The following is a 26,475-nucleotide window of genomic DNA, read 5'->3' as shown; positions in this document are numbered from 1 at the left end:
CAAATGTGGATTCTGTTACAGACTGTATAATTAAAATAGGAAGATGTTGCAGACTGTATAATTAAAATAGGAAGTAAATACTAGGGAGATATGATGTTACAGACTGTATAACTAAAATAGGAAGTAAATACTAGGGAGATATGATTTACCTTGATTGTAGGACAGATTTGTAGGAATTTGATTAGTCTTCTTTCCTAATATATTCTTTCCTAACATAGAATTTGTAACTTGTATATATACATACGAGATTGATGAATAATACAACAAATTCTTCTTCTTCCTCTGTTTACTCTTATTTTACATGGTATCAGAGCATCTAGTCTCTGCCTGCCCTTTTGTTTTAAGTAAACAGTAGGTAGAGGAAAATTTCAGGGTGTTTCGGGTCACCTCCTTGGAGCAGTCAGAGCATCTGGTCTCTGCAAAGTCCGACAGTCAGCAGCCCTGCGCATGTGTCTCAAGCACCGCCTGAAGATTCTTCCACAGTCACACGCGCCGGCACGTGGAGGCACATCTGTCGCCGGAAAATTTTTTTCGATCGTTGTCTTTTGGCTCGCCTCGTCCTATATAGCATATATTTGTGCTTTGTTACGTGCATATCCATTCCGGTGTTTTCAACAGGTGTGCTCTGTTGATTTTCGGTGTTCAAAATATTCTATTTATTCGAATTTTGAGATTATGGACAAGAAATCAGTAGTTATGTCGGATGTTATTCCAGTGATGTCAAAAATAACTGAGCATAAGCTTAATGGCTCTAATTATCTGGATAGGAGTAAAATTGTTCAACTATATTTGCTGAGTATTGCTATGGATAACCATTTGACTGATGACCCTCCTAATGATGACTCGAGAAAGTCTTGGTTGAGGGAGGATGCCCGTTTGTTCTTGCAGATACGCAACTCCATTGAAAGTGAGGTGGTTGGTTTAGTCACTCACTGTGGATTTGTTAAGGAATTAATGAACTATCTAGAGTTCTTGTACTCCGGAAAGGGGAATATTTCCCGCATTTATGATGTGTGCAAAGCCTTTTACAGGGCAGACAAAGGCGATAGATCTCTTACAAGCTATTTCATGGATTTCAAGAAAACATATGAAGAACTTAATATGTTGCTTCCGTTTAGTATTGATGTGATTGTTCAACAAGCTCAGCGAGAAAAGATGGCTGTTATGAATTTTTTAGCTGGCCTACCTTCTGAATTTGAGACTGCTAAATCTCAGATTCTTTCCAGTTTAGAGATCTCTTCTCTACAAGATGCTTTCAGTAGGGTCCTTCGTACAGAATGTTCTCCACCTGTTCAGCCTAGTAGTGCCCTTGTCAGCCGCAATAATACATCTAAATTAGGGAGACAACAATACAGGAGTGGTAGTGGTAGGTCAAGTAACTATGACAGGAATACTAATACTCGTGGACATGAGTTAGGAGAGATAGTGTGTCATTACTGTCATAAGCCAAGACATATGAAGCAGGATTGTAGGAAGTTGTAGAATAAGAAAACTCAGTCAGCCCATATTGCATCCACCACGGATACTTCTGAGAAGTCTGTTATGATATCTACAGACGAATATGCCAAATTTGCTCAGTACCAAGAATCATTGAAACCTCAATTTACTCCTGTTACTGCCATCGTCGAGTCAGGTAAACCCAATACATGTCTTGTTTCCTTCTCTTCAAAATGGGTCATTGATTCAGAAGCTACAGATCATATGACAGGTAATTCAAGTTTGTTTTTTACCTTTCAGTCACATAAATCTACCTCTCCTGTTACTTTAAAAGATGGGTCAACATCTTGTGTTATTGGGTCTGGCACAATTAGTCCAACACCATCACTTCCTTTGTCATATGTTCTTAGTTTACCTCAGTTATCATTTAATTTAATTTCTGTTAGCAAACTCACTCGTACCCTTAATTGCTGTGTCTCATTTTTTCCTGATTATTGTTTATTTCAGGATCTTACGACGAAGAAGATTATTGGTAAGGGACATGAGTCTGGAGGTCTCTACATCCTTGATACACAAGTTCCAAGATCCATAACCTGTTTTGGAGTTGTAACCCCTTTTGAAGCACATTGTCGGTTGGGCCACCCCTCTCTCCATGTGTTAAAGCAAATTTGTCCTCAATTTCAGAATTTGTCGTCATTAAATTGTGAATCTTGTTAGTTTGCTAAACACCATCGTCTTAGTTCGAGTCCTAGAGTCAATAAACGAGCTAATGCTCCTTTCGAATTAGTCCATTCAGATGTTTGGGGTCCGTGTCCAGTTGAGTCCAAAACTGGGTTTAAGTATTTTGTTACTTTTGTTGATGATTACTTTCGTATGACATGGTTATATTTAATGAAAAATCATTCTGAGGTGTTTTCTCAATTTTCTGCTTTCTGTGCTGAAGTTAAAATTCAATTTAATGTTTTTGTACAAATATTGAGAAGTGATAATGCTAAGGAGTACTTGTCAGAATCCTTTCAAACTTACATACTTTCAGAATGGCATTCTTCATCAAACTTCTTGTGTAGATACACCATCTCAAAATGGGGTTGCTGAACGGAAAAATAGACACCTTCTTGAAACTGCAAGAGCTTTGTTATTTCAAATGAAGGTTCCTAAACCTTTCTGGGCTGATGCAGTTTCCACAACATATTTTTTGATTAACCGTATGTCTTCATCTGTCCTTTAGAGTAAGACTCCTTATCATGTTCTGTTTCCAAATAAAACACTGTTTCCTATTGAGCCTACGGTATTTGGGTGTACATGCTTTATTCGGGATGTTCGTCCTCAGGTTACCAAACTAGATCCAAAATCTTTGAAGTGTGTTTTTCTTGGGTATTCTCGTGTTCAAAAAGGGTATAGATGTTATTGTCCTACTCTTCACAGATATCTTGTGTCAGGTGATGTTAATTTCTTAGAAGATACACCTTTCTTTCCATCTACTCCTCATTCAAGTCAGGGGGAGGATGATGATTTGTTAATCTATACTGTCACATCATCTGGTTCACATCCTATTGATTCTGCTCCTGCCAGGCCTAAGCCACCTATAGTACAGGTTTATTCTCGACGACCAACCCCTCCGGATCCATGTCCTGCACTAGCTCCTTTGTTGGAAGATCCAGTCTCAACTGATCCTGTTCCTTCGTCATCAGAACCAGTCTCTAATGATGATCTTCCTATTGCTCTTCGTAAAGGTAAGCGTAAGTGTACTTATCTAGTATCTTCATTTGTGTCTTATAATCATTTGTCGTCCTCTTCTTGTTCTTTTATTGCATCTCTTGATTCTATCTCTGTTCCTAAGACTGTTAAAGAAGCCCTTTCTCACCCTGGATGGTGTAACGCTATGATTGAGGAGATGAATGCTTTAGAGGACAATGGTACTTGAACCTTGGTAAATTTACCGGCAGATAAGAAGGCTATTGGGTGTAAATGGGTGTTTACAGTTAAAGTCAATCCTGATGGGTCCATTGCCCGATTGAAAGCCCGTCTTGTTGCTAAAGGATATGCTTAGACTTATGGAGTGGATTATTCTGATACCTTTTCTCCTGTTGCTAAACTTACTTCTGTTAGGTTGTTTATTTCTATGGCAGCTACTTATAATTGGCCCCTTCATCAGTTAGACATCAAGAATGCTTTTCTTCATGGGGATCTTCAAGAAGAAGTTTATATGGAGCAACCGCCTGACTTTGTTGCTCAGGGGGAGTATGGGAAAGTTTGCTATCTTCATAAGTCTCTGTATGGGTTGAAGCAGAGTCCTCGCGCCTGGTTTGGAAAGTTTAGTCAGGCAGTCGAGAATTTTGGTATGAAGAAAAGTAAGTCTGATCATTCTGTTTTCTTCAAGCACTCTGCTGCTGGCATCATTTTGTTAGTTGTGTATGTGGATGATATTGTCATTACAGGGAGTGATACTACAGGGATTTCATCCCTTAAATCCTTTCTCCACACTCAGTTTCATACCAAAGATTTGGGAATGTTGAAATACTTCTTGGGTGTTGAGGTAACAAGAAGCAAGAAGGGAATATTCTTATCTCAAAGGAAATATGTACTTGACTTGTTGTCTGAGACGGGAAAGTTGGGAGCTAAGCCATGTAGCACTCCAATGATTCCTAACTTGCAACTCACAAAAGATGGTGAATTATTTGAAGATCCTGAGAGATATAGAAGATTGGTTGGAAAGTTGAATTATCTTACTGTAACTCGTCCAGATATTGCGTATTCAGTTAGTGTGGTGAGTCAGTACATGTCCTCTCCAACAGTTAATCACTGGACAACTGTAGAACAAATTTTGTGCTACTTAAAAGGAGCACCTGGGCGAGGAATTTTGTATGGCAATCATGGTCATACTAGAATTGAATGCTTTTCAGATGCTGACTGGGCAGGATCCAAGGAAGATCGAAGGTCTACTTCAGGCTATTATGTATTTGTTGGAGGGAATCTAGTTTCATGGAAAAGCAAGTAGCAGAATGTTGTCTCACGTTCGAGTGCAGAATTGGAATATAGAGCTATGGCCAAGTCTGTGTGTGAAATAATGTGGATATATCAGCTTCTGACTAAAGTAGGTCTTAAAACTTCAGTACCAGCCAAGTTATGGTGTGATAACCAAGCTGCTCTTCACATTGCACTAATCCTGTTTTTCATGAACGAACTAAGCATATCGAGATTGATTGCCATTTCGTTCGTGAAAAGATTCAGCAAGGTTTGATTTCCACAGGTTATGTGAAAACAGGAGAACAACTGGGAGATATCTTCACGAAGGCTCTTAATGCGGTTAGGGTTGATTATCTTTGTAACAAGCTGGGCATGATTAATATCTATGCTCCAGCTTGAGGGGGAGTGTTACAGACTATATAATTAAAATAGGTAGATGTTGCAGACTGTATAATTAAAATAGGAAGTAAATACTAGGGAGATATGATGTTACAGACTGTATAACTAAAATAGGAAGTAAATACTAGGGAGATATGATTTACCTTGATTGTAGGACAGATTTGTAGGAATTTGATTAGTCTTCTTTCCTAATATATTCTTTCCTAACATAGAATTTGTAAATTGTATATATACATACGAGATTGATGAATAATACAACAAATTCTTCTTCTTCCTCTATTTACTCTTATTTTACAGATTCAATTTCCAACACCTATCCTTCGTATGTCTCAGCCTCTTGCAGTAATCACATAACATGCCATCATGCTTTTCATTAGTACCCTGTCTGTTTGTACTCAGCTTGGACCTTGAAGACATGTAGGCAAAATGATCCATCATTGGGGTCTGCATCATAGCAACCCTTCTACTCTCCTCTCCCTGCACTAAGGAGTATGCAGTAGCAAGGGAAACAATATCTACACTCAAAATATGTTGTTGAGTAAAATCATACTCACCATTCAAGCCAGCCAAGAAGTCAAACACTCGGTTCTTCTCAACATACTTCCGATACTATTTATCATCTTCAGGGTTCTTCCATTCCAAGTTCTCTAATGGTCCATTTCTTCCCATAGATGTTGCAAAGAAGAGAAGTTCATGGCTACAGTCCTCTCCCCTTGACGCATATTACAAGCTTCTCTTCGGAGTTGGTAGACTCGAGCTGTACTTTTTGCTTGAGAATATGTGGCTGTAACACAATCCAAAATATCCTTGGCAGCAGAGAGGAACATATTGTTGCGGAAAAACCCAAGAAAACAGATTTGAAATGGCACTCAAAATGAAAGTAAAACAGAAATAAAGAGAAACAAGCACAAAGAACACATAGATTTATGTGGTTCAGCTTATAGCCTACGTCCATGGGCGAGGGAGGAACAAAAATCCACTATGAAGTAGGTAATGGAGAAGAAATACAGAGTCGTGCTCTCACAGAAAACCCTAAGCCCCAAATACACCCAATGTCTCACTCGTCTCTCACAAGACTTGGACTTTGTGTACAAGAGAGAAAACCACTGAAATACATAACTCTTTGTGTTCAGTTCGGACCTATAAGATGAATATGGGTCAGGTCCATACTGCCCAAGCCCTACGCATCCACCACAAACCACTATGAAAATTTGCCTTCGAGTTTTTCTCAATTTAATTCGGAGCGAATTCATGAAGCGGGTCGCCACAAAGAATTCAAGGCACAAACATAACACATATAATTGCGGGCAAGATGTGGCTGCATTGAACACACCAGCCATGACATAACCAAGGAATTATCCTATTCCCATCTAGCAAGTTTGGGGTCATCAGTCTGGCTTTTCCTCTCTACCAGTAATAAATCCCAGCTTACCCCTACCTCTGATAGTAAGCTTGGCTGATTGAGACCACTCTAGGAAGTTGGTTCCATCAAGTTTACAGTGGTTATCATTCCACTAGAGACATCGACATTACCCGGATGCACTCCGGAAAAAGTTTAAAACTCCTTAGGCACATCCGTTTGAGTTGGGTAGGCCTTTTAACAGTTCTACAATACTCCAACAACCAACCGACACACACAAGACCCACAAAAGATGGGAAACACTCGGCTGGAATCCAATGGGAGGCCCAAGACTGACCTAGCGGCAATATATGAGGGAAGAAAGACCTCCTAGAGAAAGCTTAGAGGTCATTAAAATGTGGAACCACTTCCCATACCTTTAGCGATGCCAGATAAACCAAAACCAACAAGTTTCAAGCATTCATCAAACCCAGACAAGGAAGAAAAATCCAAACATCAAACCATTTTTTTTGTATTTTCTGATTGTAAAATCTGGGAAAAATCATAGACACATCAGATGAAGATAAGAACCATACCAAAATAACCCTAAAATCAGGGCGCACCAGAGTAGATCAGATTCAAGGGTTGCCGCTAGTACCTGTATCGACTGTTGACGTCATCCAGCGGTGGTTTGACATCAGAAGGTCTTCTTGAGTTTGGGAGTTGGTAGAGGAACCTAGTCCAGGACTTCTTCCCGCTTTGATACCAAGTTGTCAAGAGTTACGGGAGAGAATAGGGTGTTACTATTTACACCCTTAATATTTCATTATATACTAAGTCAAAAAATTACAGTCATGTCCCTATAAGGGCGCCCAAAATACAAATTATAAGAAAGGAAAACAATACCCCTAAGACAAATGCACATTCTCAACAATTATAGCACCATGGGTTGACTTATTTGACCCAAGGTTGAATTGCTTACCCATCACCTAAAAAAACTGGTTTCATTTTTAGGCCAGTTTTAAAATATAGTTTTTTATACTTAAATTTATTGTTCATGGATTTAATTAATGGAACTTAATGTTGAGGAAGAAAGATTCCTTAAATATAGGATTTAATGAGAGTGAATGGGAATTAGTACTTTTAATATAGGACATAATGAAGGGGAATAAAATGAACTGAACAGTAGTATTCAAATTCCACTTTCTACCGTCATAATAGAGAGGGACCAATTTCAAAAGAAGGGGTATTTTTGTCAATAAAAAATCCAAAAGCCATGGGAAGCTATTCCCATACGAAAATCTGGAGTTGATTCAGTTGACAACCTAGAGATGGTAGGTAGGAACTTTTTTAAGGACCAGGAGAAATAATGGTGGGCTTCTAAACAGAAAGTCAAATTGGAGACTATTTCCTCAGTTTATAATCACTAATTATTGTTTCTTCTTGTCATTATTTCTTTAATCCTTTTATTGAATGAAAAGGAAAATTGTATTAAGCATATAAAAAATTTGTATATAAAAAAAAAGAAATACTAAGAAAATTACAAAGTGAAAGGATACACAAAAAGTCTATTCACATAATTGTCACCACCAAACAAGTAATATATCTCTGTTATGTGTTGAGGTTTAATTAAAGATTTATCTAGAATATTATTTGTTGTCAGCCAAGTCAATGTTGGATCTGTTTGATCTAGATCCTCTCCAAAAAAAACGGGAAAAGAAAAATGAACAAGATCTAACTCCTCTCAGAATACTAGCAAGAAAAATCTTCTATATTTCTTGGTTGTATGCTATACGTGTCATTATTATAAGTAGTTATAGGTTAACCCATTTATTTATGACAGGAGGAGACAAGTTCAACTAGAATTTAGTGGTGCGTAAAGAGGGGAATTAAAAATCCGAGTTATGGGAAAAAGATATTCATATCTGAGAATGGACAGAAGTAAAAGAAATAAATAGAAGATAGAAATAAGAGAAAGAAAGGGTTTTGAATGAGAAGAGAGACAAGAAGAAATACACATTTTGTCAAAGGCAAATCTCAAACTTATATTATCTTCGGTGTGGTCAGATTCTGATTTTCTGGGTTCCAGCTCTCATATCCTTGCTAAGAAACTTAGTTTGGTCAAAAACTTCCTAAAATCTTGGAAGCAAGGTTTTAAAGAACAGTCGGAATCAGAAAAAAGGGACTATCTGAATTTAATTACAGAAATTGACTTGGCTGAAGAGGTTGGCTCTATTTCAGAAGAAGAGAGGAAAGAGAGGCTTGAAGCTAAGCTGATTCTTGACAAGCTATCCTATAGGGATGAACTAAAATGGAGACAAAGAACAAAAGTAAATTGGCTGAAAGCAGGTGATAAAAATTCTGGTTTCTTCCATAGGATGGCAAATTCTAGAAGAAGGATTAATCAAATAGAACAATTAGGGCTTGATGGCCAGGTGGGTGAAGCTTGGACTGATTTGAAAAGCATAGCAACCCAATACTTTTCCAATCTGTTCAAGGAAAGATGGAAAAGGAAACCCCTCCCTATTTATTTGGATTTTAAGAGGATTTCAGAGGCCCAACAAAGAGAGCTAGAAGCCCCTTTCACTGGGGAAGAGGTGTGGCATGTGATATAAAACTTGGAAGTAGACAAATCCCTAGGGCCAGCTGGGCTAATAAATATCATCTATAAAAAATGTTGAGAGGTGATAAAGGTGGATCTGGTGAGGGTGTTTCAGGATTTCCACTCTAATGCTGCCCTTGAAAGAAGTCTAAATACTACCTTCATCTCTTTAATTCCAAAGGTCTTAACAGAGAGACTAGCTAAGGTCTAGCTAAGGTCTTAACAGAGAGAGTGAAAAAGGTCCTGAGTTCAGTGATTGCAAAAAATCAGTTTGCTTTTGTGCCGGGTAGACAAATGTTGGATAGTGTTTTGGTGGTGAATGAACTGATTGATTCAAGGAAGAGGGAAGGAAACCTGGGCTGATCTGTAAACTGGACTTGGAAAAGGCCTATGACCATATTAACTAGAGATGCTTGGATTTAGTCTTGGATAAAATGAATTTTGGACAAAGATGGAGGAACTGGATAAAGCAGTGTTTTAAAAGCGCAAGGGCCAATTTGCGCCTGAGGCGCAAGGCGCAAGGCGAGGCGCACGCCTTTTAAAGAAAGGCGCAAAATTACAAAAAAAAAGAAGCTAAAAAATAAAAACAAAAGTCAGAAAATTCTAAAAAATGCCAAAAAAATTCAAAAAATGCAAAAAAATTAAAAAATATTAAACATAATGTTAATAAAAATATAAACTTAAGTTTTAAAATAAATGATTTAAAAAACCTATTATCTAAATTAAAATACATAAACATAACATGTAATGTGTATTCAAATGAAAATGTAAAAATAAAAGCAAACATATAAAGCATTTTCAAGCGTGTAAAACCCACAATCTCTTTTTTTCCTTAAGTGCATTGCTTCAAGTAGTTAAAGTGATGTAGAACATATTGCATTCTTGGTTCTATGAGTCGCCTTTGTAGCACGCTCCTTGAGGCAAGCCCGAACAAGTCTATGTTAGGGTCTAAAATTCTTATTTCTCACATAAAATATAATGATTTTACAACTTACGTTGCCTTTTAAGAAGATATTTTATTGCAACGAATGAATGAACAACATAAGCAAATAAGGGGTTCTCGGAGCTGTTAAACTCAAAAAAAAGCAAAAAGCGCAAAATTTTAAAAAGGCGCACGCCTGGGCTGAGGCACAAGGCGCATCAAGCGCACGCCTAGGCGTGCACCTAGGACCTGGGTGAGGCGCATACCCCAAAATGCGCCTCGCCTGTACTGGGATAAAGGTTTGTACTTCTCCTAAATTTTCAGTCCTGGTAAAGGGACAATCGACTGGCTTTTTCAAGAACTCTAGAGGTCTCCAGCAAGGTGACCCCCTCTCTCCTCTCTGCTTCATTTGTGTAACGGAGTTATTAACAGCCTTTATGAATAAGGTGGGAAATGAAGGTATGTGGCAAGGATTTGAAACCACTCCGGGGGGGGGGGGGTTGCTGATGATACCCTCTGTTTCATTGATGCTGATAGAAATCAGTTGGAAGTGCTTTTTGTGGTCCTTTGTTGGTTTGAGATAGTTACAGGGCTGAAAGTCAATTGGTCTAAAATCAAATTAATTCCTGTGGGAAAAGTAGAGAATATAGATGACTTAGCTGAAATTTTGGCCTGTCAAGTTGGCTTCCTGCCAACCATTTATCTGGGGATCCCTCCGGGAGCTAGATGTACTTCAGTAGTGTGGGAACCGGTTCTTGAGAGGTTAGAAAAGAAGTTTGCTTCTTGGAAGTTAAAAAGCTCCTTATCAAGTCTGCCCTCCTACTTCCTGTCTCTTTTCCCAATGCCAAGGAAAGTGGCCCAAAAAGTGGAAAAGCTGCAGAAGGTTTTCTTGTGGAGAGGGTGGGAAGAAGAGAAGAAGATTCATTTGGTTAGCTGGGACCAGGTTTGTGCCCCTAAACAAAAGGGTGGCCTAGGGGTCAGGAAAATGAGAGTCTTTAATAAAGCTCTTCTGGGGAAGTGGATCTGGAGATTTGGCAAAGAGAGAGAGAGCTGGTGGAGAAGCTTGGTTGCAGCCAAATTCAACACTTATAGGGGTGATTGGGTGAAAACCATTTCTGTTACCTCATTGGGTTGCTCTATTTGGAAGGAAAATCATGGAGATATTCCCTCTGATAAGTAGGGGCCTTTTGATGAAATTGGGAAATGGACAAAGGGTAAGTTTCTGGAAAGATATATGGTGCAGCAACTTGCCTTTAGCAGAGTTATTCGCTCAGCTTTTTCAGATTGCAGAGAATCAAGATGCCCTGATGGCTAACTGCTGTGAGGTTCAAGACAATTTACAGATTTGGTGCCCTTCTTTCAGGAGATATTTTCAGGACTGGGAAATAGAATTGGTTTCTAATCTATTGGAGCTGTTGTCTAATCACAATCTGGATTTACTGGAGGACACATGGAACTGGAGTTGAAGTAGTGATGGAGTTTTCTCTTTTAGTTCCTTTTCTAGAAAATTAGCAACTGGTCCTCAAGCTGAGTTTCCTGCAGACAAAGTCTGGAACTAGGTAGTCCCTTCAAAGATAAATGCTCTACTCTGGGCTGTAGCTTTAAACAAATGTCTCACAGATGTAAATCAGTCCTCAAATATTAGGTGTAAATTTGAAGATTAGAAGAAAAAAAAAGGAAGAAGAGAAGTAAGAGTAGCAACACAAGAGAAGAAGATGGCGAAAAGAGAAGGAAGAAGAAGAAGATTCGAATTATCTTCCCTTTCCCCTCTAATCTTTTTTTTATTAAGAATTAAAATTAGAGTAATGACAAGTATGCCCTTAAGTGGGCGGCCAGCTAGGGAGTAACATTAAGAGATTAAACAAAAAGAAATAACAGGCCCATTAAGAGAGGTCCATTAGCCAACAATAAAAGAGAAGATATTACAAGAGAAAATACTAGGACCCATTCGGCCCAGTCTCTTTACATTCCCCCTCAAGCTGAGCATAGATGTCAATCATGCCCAACTTGCTTATATAGTGTGTCATTTTCCCTCTTGGAACTCCCTTGGTCAAGATATCAGCCAACTGCTCATCTGATGTGATGAATGGCAAACAAACTTCTCCTGAGGAAACTCTTTCCCTTATAAAATGTCTATCAACCTCAATGTGCTTAGTTCTGTCATGCTGAACAGGATTATGTGCAATGTTGATAGCTGCTTGGTTGTCACAGTAGAGCATCATTGGCTTCTCGTAGTCAACCCCCAATTCTTCTAGAAGGGATCGTAGCCACAGTAATTCTGACACACCATGTGCTATTGCCATGTATTCTGCTTCAGCTGAGGATCTAGAAACTACAAACTATTTCTTACTCCTCCATGACACAATGTTCCCAGCGACTAGAGCACAATAGCCTGAGGTGGATCTCCTATCATCAATACATCCTGCCCAATCAGCATCAGTGAAAGCTTCCAGCTTCATGTGTCCATGTTTAGCGAGTGAGATGAAGAAACAGTAGCTTCCAAGTGATTTAGTAGCCTCCCATACTTTTCAAAATCCGCCTTCATTGCTGCCAACTGCTCAATGGTTGATTTCTCTTCACCCTCCTTATTTCCTCCTTCAGGTACTGTAGCAACATTAGCTGTCTTAGGCTTTCCTGCCTGACTCCCCTTCTTAGAGCTGTTGTTATTCTTAAACATATCAGAAAGAGGCTCAGGATGAAGCTTCCAACAAGTGTCCTTTGTATGCCTTGGTTTCTTGCAATATTCACATATCTGCTCCTTTTTCTCAATAGGACCCTTTGGCTTTATTCCAGCATGTGCAAAGTGTTCTGTAGGTGGACCCTACAACTGAACCTGCCGCCTACTCTCCTCACTGCTTATCATAGCATATGCCTGGGAAAGAGTAACCTCATCTCTGGCCAGGATATTTTGCCTAGTGATGTCAAACTCAGGGTTGAGTCCAGTGAGAAATTCAAACACCCTATTTCTCTCCACCAACTTCCTTTACATTTCAGCATCATTCTTACTCTCCCATACAACTGTCTCCATAACATCAATTTCTTGCCATAGGGATTTTAGTATAGAGTAGTAGATTGCTATACTCTTCTCCCCCTGTCTTAGGTTCTTCACATCACTTTTCAACTTATAGACTCTATCTACATTCAACTTCTGTGAATAGGTCTCAGTAACACTGTCCTATATCTCCTTAGCCAAAGACATCCAGAGATAATGCTGACTTATGTGAGGTTGCATAGAATTGGCCAACCATCCTATGACAGTATAGTTCTCTTGCATCCATTTCTCAAATTTAGGGTCTGTCTCTTCGGGTTTCACTTTACTACCTGTGAGATACCCGAGTTTTCCTCTACTACAAACATAAATTCTTATAGACTGTGCCCAAGCAAGATAATTTGTCCAATCTAGCTTGATTGTGGTTACACCAGTCAAAACGAAATCTACCGAGCCAAGGCTTGAAACCGACACTTGCTTGAACTCACTTCCGTATGGCTCCATTAATCAAACGAAAATCAAAGAACCAGAAATTTTGTCTATATAAACTTACTTGAAGTCAAACCAGAACCCAAATGCTTGAAAACTAGGGTTTTACTCCGTCCAGCTGTTGGGGAGGAAGAAAGAAGATGCAGCCACTCCTACCAGAACTTCCCAATCTCTTCCAAACCTGAACCGCCCTCCTTTAGGAGTCACAAGACACCTTCCAAGCATAGAGTGCCACACCCAAAGCTTCACCTTTACCTGTACCTTCGAAAATCTCTAATCGGCTAGGGTTTTAGGCAGCAACAGAACAACAACACTTCTTGGCAATATCCACCAGATTTAAACTCTCCAAACCCTCTACCAACTAGGCCAGAGATCCTCTGAACTATAGAGAATCTATCTCTCCATACACTCTCTTAATCTAAGGGTGTATGGGAAAAGAAGAAGAAAAAAGGAAGAAATAGACCTGCTCTGATACCAAGATGTAAATCAGTCCTCAAATATTAGGTGTAAATTTGAAGATTAGAAGAAAAAAAAAGAAGAGAAGTAAGAACAGCAACACAAGAGAAGAAGATGGCAAAAAGAGAAGGAAGAAGAAGAAGATTCGAATTATCTTCCCTTTCCCCTCTAATCTTTTCTTTATTAAGAATTAAAATTAGAGTAATGACAAGTATGCCCTTAAGTGGGCGGCCAGCTAGGCAGTAACATAAAGAGATTAAACAAAAAGAAATAACAGGCCCATTAAGAGAGGTCCATTAGCCAACAATAAAAGAGAAGATATTACAAGAGAAGATACTAGGACCCATTCGGCCCAGTCTCTTTACACTCACCAAAAAGAATCTGGTGAGGAGAGGAATCCAGCTCCAGAACCTGTATTGTGTGATCTGTAATCAAGTGGAAGAGGAGAATAACCGCCTTTTCCTGCATTGCTCTATGTCTTATGCAATCTGGAGCCATTTCTTGTCTCTTTGGCAGCTCTACTGGGTCATGCCAGTGACTGTGTGTGATCTTTTGTGGTGCTGGGAGCTTAAGGAACAGTCCAAGATCACAAAGAGCGTATGGTCTTCCATCCCAGCTATGGTATTAAGTACTATTTGGGCCGAAAGGAATAACATAATTTTCCAAAACAAACATAGTGAAGTGGATCAACTTATTTCCTATATGTTTGGAAAGCTAATATCCTAGAATGTTGCTGTGAAAGGACTTCAACCAAGGACTTTAGGAGCCCAGCTGCTGGCTTGGGAGATCTAACTTTATTTGTACTCTTGGTTTTGGGCTTTAGTGGAAAGGCCCTTTGTAATTTGTATGCTGTTTCTTCACCGATATAAGTTACCTTTTTTCAAAAAAAAAAACAGAACTTATATTAATTTTCTTCTCTACTAGAAGATAACAAAAGACATCTTTATAGAATATAGACTCAAGGTTGGATTATGCACCTTTGACATCAATTTTATTTTCTAAATTGTCCAAAATTGGATAATTAAAAAATGCTAAATTTCCATTAACAAACTTCTACCAAAAGAAAATACCATAACTCTTATTTTACCAATCCTATGACCATGGAAGACGAAGCAGGGGCCATTGCTTGGTGTAATGGTAAAATCTAGGATGGAAAGCATGAGAACGCCAGCTTGAGTCCAACAGCAGCCACTTTGTACCAAAAAAAAAAAGCCAAAGGTTAGGACTGTTATGACTGTATCCAGTTTACCCCTCTCAAGATAGTGCAAGGGATTACTAGAGCCTGAGGCAGGAACCAGGAGCCAGGAGGCATATTAAGGTGGAGTTGTTCACTTGAACGAACTGAGGCTCCAGCTATGAAAAAATAAGAGAAAAACTTCTTATATCACAATAGATAATCCAAAGTTCCGAAGAAATAAAATATTGTTAGATAATTGGTTAGAGCACCATGTTATTGACGTGAAGGGTGTTATAATGTAGGTTCAACTCCTACATAAGGTAGTCTGTTTAAACTCTAAATATTATAGTTACAACCTACCAATATTAGTAAATTCAGACATCAAACTCAAGGATAATTCCTCAATACATAGCAACAAGACAGGTGAGACTCCCCACAAAAGAGAGCCTTGCCTGTGAGCTTAGGCCTGCCTCTAAAACACTGTAGGAATCAATAATCAAACCAACCTAAAACATAGGAGATAGTGCATACCACTGTCAGATCAATAATGGGGAAACCTAATATTAGAAAGTTGTGCCACAAAAATATTGAAATTATTCTAAGAAATAGAAAGTCTGATTCAAATGGAAAACCAAAAATGAAAAAAAATGTGCAATGGTAAACATTTGCAGAACTTCCCTCCCAAAGAAAAGGCATAAAGCTCATAATGAGTTGAGCATGAAAATTTTGTTGTAGACATATGAAGTTGCCACACAAGGCAGAACAACAGGATAAATTGTATATACCAGTAAGCAGTTGCACTTCAGTATCCTTCTAGTCATTAATTGTTCAGGGCATTACAACTTGACTTATGGTGGTAGTTCAATCAAAGGACTCGATTGATTTGTATGATTTCAGCAATAAAGTTAATCCTCAATCATGTAGAAAGACAGATCCAATTCCTTTGGCTTATATGCTAATTGGTTTTATTAGAATAACTGAATAAAAGGTAAATTAACCTTAATTACAATTTACACGTAATCTATATGTATCATTTAACATTGATAAATTCTGTTATTTGTCCATTTCATCTATATGGCTTGTTTAGCTTGATAAAGTTGTTTCTTCAAGAAGCTCTTTTCTTCAGGATATTAATTTCTCCCAACTACTCCACAGATTGCTTTGCTCATGTAAGCACAAACAGTTCTGGAAAAGGTATGATGCCAGTTATATATTAACTTCTTTCTGCATCATATGAGTCTTTCTTTCAGATTTTAGTTGGTGAATTAGAAGTCATAACTTATACATAAGTCAAAAGCACAATATAAGCACCAGCTTATCTACTTATTTTGTTTTCCTTTCAGTACCACTTATTATCTCATACAATGGAGCTAGTGGAATCTACCCCGGTTCTACGGATATTGCATATATGCAAGCTTTTGATGATGGTGCTGATGTTATTGACTGTGCTGTTCAAATGACACAAGATGGGGTTCCCATATGTTTGGGCTCTATAAATCTTATGGACAACACAAATGTTATTCAAACAAATTTTCTCTCTCGCCTCACTACCATTCAACAAATTCAGCCAAACCCAGGAATTTTTACATTCAACCTTACATGGGATGAGATTAAAACCTTAAAGCGTAAGTTATAATTTGTTTCTTCTTTCAAAGTTGTCTGATAGATCAAATGATCAAAATGGTGGCCTTCCATTATCTGATTAAGAAAATCATAGCATGCTTTAAAAAAATTGAAGTATTGCATATAAGATCTTGAACTTTTGGCTCAGTTTGGGAAGAGTGCATATACAGATATGTACAATGCAAAATCTTGTATATGGTATTTCTAAACCTCGTATTTGTACTGTACATATTTCTATTTGTACTCTTCCCAAACTGAGCCTTTAGAATCTTGAAAGAGACCAAAGATTGGTACATTTGGTATATACTGGGGCCTACTAATTTCTAATGAGAAATATATCTATGATGGATCATCTAAATTTCATTGCTAAGAAAACATTTTGAAATTCCATGTACAATGGGAGGAAAAAAGTCCTGCAATCTTCACATGGTGGGAAGAAGATGGAAATTAAAGATCTTATCATCTGAATTATGAGAGAAAGATATTCAGATATAAATAATGAAGAGACCAAAAACAGAAGAAACATTGCACCTTTAGAGATAAAAAGAGATAAGAAAATCACACTCTCACACATAGGCAACTTTGGAAGACAATTTTAATCCCATCAAATTTCACATTCAAAATTTCAATAGATCATTCTATTTATAGGTTCAATATAAGGGCCTGGATCTTCTTTTAGAAACTCCAAATTTAGATAGGAAACAAACTCAAAATAACTTCTAATTATTTCAAAACTAAGGAAAACCCATAAGTAACCCATAGGAGCACCCAAATAATGAGTCTAAATCCTAAAACAACTCTAATAATGCTCTATTGTTTCTACCTCAGCTAAACAAACCAAAAGACAATTCCACAATAAACCCAGGAAAGAAGGACAATCTGTCGTGGACTGACACTCTATCACTAGAATGGCCATAATTCCTTAAAAAACATAGAAAATTTAACCTTTAAAGAGTAGGCTAGAAGAAAATTGCCATGATTGCATCTTCAAGTTTAAATATTCTAAAATTTCTTTGTTGTGATGTGTTAAAATTCAGATATAGTGTCCGTACGATTTCAGATAAGAAGAAGAAAACTGTTCCAGTTGAACTAGAGAGAAAAATCTACTTCTCTAGTCGGCCAGCCTTTATTTATACTTTTCTAAACAAACCAGAATTACTCTTATACCCTCACTTAAGTGAGAGCCACATCAGCTAACTTAATATCTACTCATCAGTACAATTAACATATAACTTAAAGTAAAAAGCCTATACTACCCTTCTACAGCCGACTCCAACACTCCCCCTCAAGTTGGTGAGTATATGTCATATAGTCCCAGCTTGTTACATATGTAGTCCACTCTTCCCCGATTCAATCATTTGGTAAACAGATCTGCCCATTGATTTCCCATGTTCACATATGTTGTACTTATCACTCCATTAAGCACCTTCTCACGTACAAAGTATCCATCAACTTCTATATGCTTCGTTCTTTCATGAAACACTAGATTAGAGAAGATATGAATTGCAGCTTGATTATCACAATATAGCTTCATAATCGTGTCAATAGAGTACCACATTTCCTCTAAGAGATGCTTCAACCACACTAGTTCACATGTTGTGTGTGCCATGGCTCTATATTCGGCCTCTGCACTGCTTCTTGCTACCACTGTCTACTTCTTACTTTTCCATGTCACTAAGTTCCCACCAAGAAAAGTGCAATACCCTGTAGTGGACCTTCTGTCAAATATGGAACCGGCCCAATCAGCACCTGTGTATCCCTCTATCTCAAGACTTCCTCCACTCTTATATAACAAACCATGACCTGGAGCTCCCTTCAAATATTGCACAATCCTTAGAACTGCCTCTCAATGTGGAATTTGAGGATTCTGCATAAACTGACTCACAACACTAACTGCAAATGAGACATCAGGTCAAGTGATGGTTAGGTAATTTAGCTTACCTACCAACCTTCTGTACCTTCTCGGATCCTCAAACTCCTCACCTGCATCACTACTCAACTTAACATTTGGTTCCATGGGTGTTTCAGTTGGTCTGGCACCTAACAACCCCATTTCCTCTAGCAGATCAAGGGCATATTTCCTTTGGCATAGATTAATACCATTCTTGGACCTCACTACCTCTATCCCTAGGAAGTATCTTAATTTGCCAAGATCCTTTGTTTGGAAGTGATCATGCAAGTAAGTCTTCAACCTGTCAATCCCTAGTCTGTCATTGCCTGTGATAACAGTATCATCTACATATACCACCAATAGGATCTTCCCAGCATTGGATTCATAGCTGAATACGGAATGGTCAACCTAACACTGTTTCATTCCAAACTTCTTCACCACTTCACTAAATCTACCAAACCATGCATGAGGAGATTGTTTAAGTCCATAAATAGCAACAAACTTCACTAAATCTACCAAACTTCATCACTTCTTTAGTCTGCACACCTTATCACCCTCCCCCTAAGCAACAGACCCTGGTGGTTGCTCCATGTACACTTCCTCAAGGAGATTACCATGTAAAAAGGCATTCTTGGTGTCAAGCTGAAAAAAGGGCCAATCAAACATAGCAGCAAGAGAGAGATCAGAACACGAACAGACCCAATTTTGGCAACTAGAGAGAAGGCGTCTGTGTAATCGATACCATACAATTGTAATAACCTTTGACAACTAACTGAGCTCTCAACTATTCAACACTCCCATCAGGCAAGTATTTAACAGTGTACACCCACTTACAAACCACAACATGCTTACCAGGCGGAAGAGTGGTGAGGTCCCATGTATGAGTATGAGTCAGGGTCGAGAGTTCTTCCATTCCTTGGCGCCACCCTGGAAAAGTGAGAACTTCCTGGACATCCTTGGGAACAAAGACAGAGGATAACATAGAAACAAATTGGCGATGGGAAGTCGAAAGGTGAGGTACAGAAACATAATTGGAAATGGGGTGAAGAGTGCAATTGCATTTACCTTTCCGTAAAGCAATAGGGAGATCAAGGTCAGAAACGGGGGGTGGGGCTGGGGTGGTAACAACTGCCGGATTTGTCGATGGTGACGAAGCTAGAGGAGGACCGGTACCTGACGATGTGTATACACTTGCCAGATAGGTGGTTGTTCTGCAGGTAGTTACGCTAGAGGTAAAGACTTGGTCACAACTAGAACAAGAGGAACATGTTCCTCAACTGGAACTGGAAGAGGAGGTGATAGTGACGGAGGAGAAGAAACATCCGACCCAGAGAAAAAAGGAACAGTGGGTGTTCACTGTTAAGCATGGGGCTGATGGAACCGTGGAGAGGTATAAAGCTCGTTTAGTGGCAAAGGGGTTTACTCAAGTATATGGAGTTGATTATGTAGAAACCTTTGCCCCTGTTGCCAAAATGAACTCTATTAGAGTACTTTTCTCTTACTGCTAATCTGAATTGGGATCTACATCAGTTCGACATCAAGAATGCCTTCTTGAATGGTGACCTTGAAGAGGAAGTTTATATGGTTCAACCCCCCGGTTTTCTGGCTCAAGGAAATGAACAGAAAGTGTGCAAGTTAAAGAAGTCTTTATATGGGCTGAAGCAATCACCAAGAGCTTGGTTCAGTAGATTTCATACTGTAGTTTAGCAGAGGGGATACAAGCAATGTCAGTCAGATCACACACTGTTTGTGAAAAGGACAGAAGGTAAAATGGCTGCCCTAATAGTATATGTGGATGACATAATTGTTACTGGTGATTGGAAGGATGAAATTCAAAGTTTGAAGGGTTTCCTTGCCACTCAGTTTGAAGTGAAAGATCTAGGACCTGCCAAATACTTCCTTGGAATTGAGGTTGCCCGATCAAGAAAGGGTATCTTTATCTCCCAAAGGAAATATGTCCTAGACTTGCTGAAGGACACTGGAAAGATTGGGGTTAAGCCAGTTGACTCTCTCATTGACCCCAACCATAAGTTAAGTGACAGCCAAGGTGAAGTGACACCATGAACCATAGATCTATACTCATGCACCTAGGACCACTCATCTTGAAGCAGCAGAGAGGATACTACGGTATCTTAAGAAGTTCCCTGGTGCTGGCTTATTATTCCAGAAGCATGGACATTTGAGAGTTGAAATTTATACAGATGCAGATTGGGCTGGATCTCAAAGTGACAGAAGGTCTACTAGTGGTTACTGCACCTTTGTAGGAGGAAACCTTGTTACTTGGAGGAGTAAGAAGCAAACGGTGGTGGCTAGATCCAGTGCTGAAGCTGAGTACCGTGCAATGGCACACGGAGTAGCCGAAGGTATGTGGATAAAGAATCTGTTGGGTGAGTTGGGTTTTCCATTGGACAAACTCATGACTCTACTCTGTGATAACAAGGCAGCTATAAGTATTGTTGCTAACCCGGTACTACATGATAGAACAAAGCACATTGAAGTTGACAAGCACTTTATCAGAGAGAAAGTCATTGCAGGCGAAGTATGCACTCCATATATCAGCTCTGAAGACCAACTAGCAGACATCTTTACAAAAGGGCTAAACCATTCCAGACATCAAGATCTCTGTGACAAGTTGGGCATGATTGATATCTATGCTCCAACTTGAGGGGGAGTATTGACAGATGTTATTGTATGTACTATACACATATTTAGTGCCCGCAGGGGTATTTTTGTAATTTCTATACCACTTGTGTTGTACGGCCAGTATAGTATAAATACAAATGCTTCACTCGCATGAAGCAAGTTCTTTTAAGGCATTAAGTCCGCTAGCCTCTTCTCTCTTCTTCCTCCTTCCTTCTTCTCTTCCTCTTCTTTCTCTTGCTCAACAGTAAACCTGAAGAGGTATTTTGTGAATACTATAAGAAGCCGAAGCATACCCAGGATAGATGTTGGAAACTAAATCCCCACCTAAAACCTGAGAATTTTAAAACTGGAAAGAAAGTAAATGCTCATGCTGCTACTACAAGTCATGATTCTTCGACTCACATGCTTGAGGGAAATCCTCCTACTCCAGCATCTACTCATGACACCTGATGTGATGGAAAAATTGAGAGGCATCTCACTCCCTCTTGGAAAGAGCAGGTTGCCTACACCAACTGGTTCAAATGTTCTTCTAGTGCCTTTGCAAAATCAGGTACTGCACTTGTATGTCATGCCCACCCTCTAGCTCTTGGATAATTGATACAGGAGCCAATGATCATATGACTGGTATGCCTTTCTACTTTACCACTTATATAGACTTTTTTAAGGGAAAGGTAAGATTATCATTGTCAATGGATCCCAGACCCCAATATCGGGTTTGGGTAAAGTTAAACTTACCAATAGCCTTTCTCTGTGTAGAGAAGATGGGCCGAATGGCCCATAGGCTGTTATTCTATGTTATATTTATGTTATTTTCTGTAATGGGCCTTATTCTGGGCCCATCCTCTTCTATGCTATGTTTTTTTGTAATTTCTTACCCAACCAAGGGCCTCCCTTGTAATTATTCAAAAATTAACTTAATGAAATAGTGTTAGTGTTAGAGGGAGAGATTAGTTCGAACCTCTCATTCTCTAACCCTCTTTGCCGCCAGCTCTCTCTTCATCTTCTACCAATCTTTTCAATTATTTTACTCCTTTTGATTTTTCCATCTAATCATATACAGTCCCATACTTCGAAGGGCTGTTTTTCAACTTGGTATCAGAGCAGGCCTGAACTTGGCGTGGCTCTCATGTGGGTATAGTCCAGCCGACTGCATGAAGGTGTTCTAGGGCTGGAAGTTTTAACTTGTTCGCCTGATTCTTGGAGGTCAGTGGAGGGTGCCCAAGACTCTAATCACTTGGAGAGTGGTTTAGTGACCAGGAAGAATAAGAGAGAAGGACTGTTCGGCCTGATTTGGAGCTCAAATCAGAGATTGATAAGACTGTAAGTTGCATTCAGTTATCCTTGGGTTATATTTCTGGTTTTGGGGACTGTTGAAGTGTTCGAAACCCCTTTAAATTTGTTCAGCTGTTCGGTTGTGGTTAACCTGATTTAACTCAGAGATTTCTGGGTTGTTTTCTCACCCTGTTGGACTGTCAAGTTGTCGAAACCTCTTTGGACTCCGTGGTGCAAGTTCTTACTTCAGTTTAGTTGCTTCTTGGACCTATACGGACTGCTCCTGAGGTGGTTCTTACTTGGTGACAGTGGGGGTATTCTCTGCTCCATACACAGTGTTTGTAAAAAGGCCCCTTTAATTACTGCGAACTGTGTTTTGCTCTCTTTAGGGCACTTATTGTTGGGAACCTAAAATCCCTAACTAGAAAGGTACGCCAGTCGGGTACACAGTGTTTGGAGGTCTGCTGGTTACCTCTTGAAGGCTGAATCAAGCCATCTTCTTCTTGAAAGAATTGTTACCGAGCTTGGTTCTCACGGCTGCCGGGTGTGAGTTGACCTTGTGAGTTGCTGTGTTTGAGGCCGATTTAACCCAATCTGAGTTCATCCACATTCATGAAAGGAGGGAGAGATCCATCGTATGGACGCCAAGAAAGCAGCGGAATAGGGTGGGCGAATTTCAAAAATTTCTCTCCTCCCTTCAAACTGGGAATCATATTCCCTGATTTTAGAATACAATATTCAAGGATCTAATCAAACCAAAACCGAACCAGATCTGAACCAAACAGTAAGGGAAGGGTTATACCTGATACGGAGAATTAGTATCTCCCAACATCGGTGTTCACGCCCAAAGAATAATCCCAAGATCTGATCCCACTGAAGATGATGCAGTGATACTGGAGCAGAACCAGCAGTGTTCGTCCCACGGACCAAATTCTTCACAAGAATTTGATGGAAGCGAAGAGCACCGTACACAATCAGCCTTTCTGCAAAGACTGATATCAAGAACACCTTCTTGATCTTTCCCTCCCAGAGAGATCGAACTAGGCAGTGAATGGCGGCAGTGGCTGAAGGAGAACTCTAGAGCTGAAGTTGGTGTATTTGCTTTTCTTCTCTCTAGGGTTTCTGAGATCCTATCTCAGATTGCAGGAGGAGGTTCTGCTAAAACCCTTGGTTCAAATTCTAGTAATTCAAGACTAGGGTTTCACCTTTTCCTTAGTGATTAAGAAACCTTCTAATCTTATTAGGAGTTATCCCAATCCAAATCTGTATTTGGATAGGGAATTATCTTAATCCTATCTACAGATTAGGTCAGCCCACTCCTAATCTTATCAGGAGGTTACTAGATTCAAATCTTTATTTGAATCTCAGATCCGCCCCTTTAAGAGGATTATTAAATCAGCTAGTTCGAAATGGGCTTTAGGCCCAATAAGTATGAAGTGCTCAATAGGCTTCCAAACTGCTGCCCAGTTGGGCTTCTTTGTATGGCGTGGGACCCAAGCATTGATCTACACATCAGCCACATGGGTTTGGCCCAGCCTTTGTTACAAGGCCTAGCCGAATTCACTGGAAAGCCCAATGAACCCCTTGAGCCCATCACATGGACTCTATGGGCCCAACACTTACACTAAGTGGTCCCTGGGCCAAGCCATCTTATAAAAACCCAGGGACTGTGGGCAGATGCAAGATTAACCCATCAGGTATAACCCTAAATGGCCTTACACTTAACCTCTCTGCCCATAATGATCAAACACTACCCGACAAGAGAGGACCTCTCCCTCGGCTGCAAGGAACAGTGTTGCACTCTCTGCTCATATGGATCCTGGGAATTAAAACCATTTGCAAACATTTTGAAACCGTATATATCTATATATCTTATATATAAATTTTTCAAAACAAAATTCCAACAATTGAAATCAACTGCTGGCAGTTTGGTTTCCATCAGAGAGAGTGCATCCTCGATCATTACCTTTGTCCGACAAAGGGGCTGATCCTGTCACTATGATCACCCACTCAGATGAATTCTCAGACTGTCCCAACATACCCAGGTTTTGATCCCCGCTAAGGATCTCACTGATTGGCATATCAAAGACAGCCCAATCCGACACCTAGTGCAGTATCATAATCGAGTCTAGGGGTTAGGTGTAACTTTCCAGTTTTGCCCATCAACACCAAGGTGCAAGGCAATACTGGAAATCTGGTCTGGTTCAAAGATTCAAATAATCCCACACTACATGTGCTTTGGGTCTCACCCTGGCAGCTGAGACAGGCCACCCCAACACTTGGCAGCACACCAGTGTCAGCTTTGGCAGGATAAATCTCCCCAGACTTATCCAACAGCTGTGAACATTCTAAACTAACACGAGTCTCATTAAGTGTCCAGTTTAAGGGTCTTACACAGAAACATACCACACAACATGAATCAAACATGCACTTTATTCATTTACATTAAATGTCAAAAGTACATCAAAACTGATTGAAGCTAAGGGCATACAAAATTGTCTAACAATTCAGTACACTAGTAGAAGTTGACTGAAACCCTATTTGAAGCACTTACATGATGGACTCCTTAGATATTGAGAGTAAGAATGTTGCTGAATATGGACATGCTTTGGGAACCCCAATTGATTCTTTGTTGACTGTGACCACGGTTAAACTGGATGGAACCAACTATCTGGCATGGTCACAATCTGTGAAAATTTATATATGTAGCAGAAGAAAGTGGGGGTTTATCTCCGGGAGCAAGAAGGCTCCCCCAGAGGATGATCCCTCTTATGAGAAATGGATTCAAGAGAATTACACCGTTATTAGGTGGCTTGTGAATTCAATGCAGCCACAGATTAGTCAACATTATCTATGGATGAACTCAGCAAAGGAAATCTAGGACAGTGTTGCAGAAACCTATTCCCAGAAACTAAATGTAGCCAGAGCCTATAAATTGAGAAGTGATGTAAAGAATTTGAGACAGGGGGAGAAATCCCTTGCGGTATACTTCTCAACCTTGAAGTCTTTGTGGCAAGAAATTGATCTAATAGAAGCTATAACTTGGGACACTACTAATGATGCAGAAACCTACAGGAAATTAGTTGAAAGAAACAAGGTGTTTGAGTTCCTAACTGGACTAAACCCAGAATATGACATCACAAAACAAAATATTTTATCCAAGGAAAGTGTCTCACTATCACAAGCGTATGCTTTGGTCAGTAGTGAAGAAAGCAGAAGGCTGGTACAGGTTCAAGGGGTTGGTACTAGTGATCACTTTGCAAATATGGGGGTTAAACCCAAAGGAGTTGTGGGGGCTCTTAGTGGCTCTGGAAAGAAAGAAGTTGTATGTGAATACTGCAAGAAGCCAAAGCACACCAAAGACAAGTGCTAGAAATTACATCCTGGTCTTGTTCCTATTCGGTTCCAGAAGAAACATGATAGTAGAAGGACAGGGAGTGCAAATGTTGCCACTGGTCCAGATACTGAAGTTGAGTCTACCTGTGCACAGTTGGCGGCCATGAAAATTGAGTATGAAAAGTTTGGAAAGATGATCAGTCATCTCGAAGGTGTAACTTCATCTTCCAACCCTTTAGGAAGTTCAGCCACTTCTGCATTTGCTCACTCAGGTATAAGAGCTTCTGCTAATCATGCAACCACTTCAGGTAATCTTAAGACCCCTTGGATTATCGACTCAGGTGCTTCTGATCACATGACCAATCTTTCTACTTTGTTTGTTTCATATGATTTGCTTCTTGGCCGTGATAAAATCACCTTAGCTGATGGTTCTCTTGCCTCTATTTCTGGCAAGGGAACCGTCAAGGCTACAAATTCCTTACTCCTACCTTTTACCCTTCATGTACCTATATTAAATACAAATTTGTTATCTGTAAGTAGTTTAACCAAGTCATTAAATTGTTGTGTAACCTTCTTTCCTTACCACTGTGTTTTTCAGGATCTGGAGTCTCGGAAGGTGACTGGGAGTGGCCATGAAGCGAATGGAATATACTTGCTCGATACTCCGGGACAATGCTTTGATCAGCCTAGGAATGTTGCTTTTGGTTCTATTTCTTCAGTCTGCTAGTCAAATTATGTTGTGTCATTGTCGTTTGGGCCATTTGTCTTTTTCTGCTTTAAGTCATCTATTCCCTGAATTGTTCAAGGGAATTAGTGTGTCTAGTCTTCATTGTGAATCGTGTCAGTTATCAAAGCATTGTAGAAACAATTACCCTTTGAGCAATAAAAGATCTTCTTTTCCTTTTAATATTGTGCACTCTGATGTGTGGGGGC

At 39.5% G+C, this 26,475-nt stretch overlaps 1 protein-coding gene across 1 annotated transcript in view; it reads left to right on the top strand.

The window, feature by feature from the left end:
• LOC104594180 (glycerophosphodiester phosphodiesterase GDPDL3) overlaps positions 1 to 26,475 on the top strand; it is a 105,534-nt gene that overhangs the window by 71,840 nt on the left and 7,219 nt on the right. Inside the window, exons 5-6 of the mRNA XM_010254362.2 lie at positions 15,933 to 15,971; positions 16,121 to 16,402. Of these exons, the coding sequence (XP_010252664.1) occupies positions 15,933 to 15,971; positions 16,121 to 16,402 (321 nt within the window). The remainder of the gene's footprint in view (positions 1 to 15,932; positions 15,972 to 16,120; positions 16,403 to 26,475) is intronic.

The sequence above is a fragment of the Nelumbo nucifera genome, chromosome 1, assembly GCF_055504915.1.
Source record: "Nelumbo nucifera cultivar China Antique chromosome 1, China Antique-T2T, whole genome shotgun sequence".
Classification (NCBI taxonomy): domain Eukaryota; kingdom Viridiplantae; phylum Streptophyta; class Magnoliopsida; order Proteales; family Nelumbonaceae; genus Nelumbo; species Nelumbo nucifera.
The sequence above is the reverse complement of the archived record's forward strand: the minus strand, read 5'-3'. Positions and strand labels throughout refer to the sequence as shown.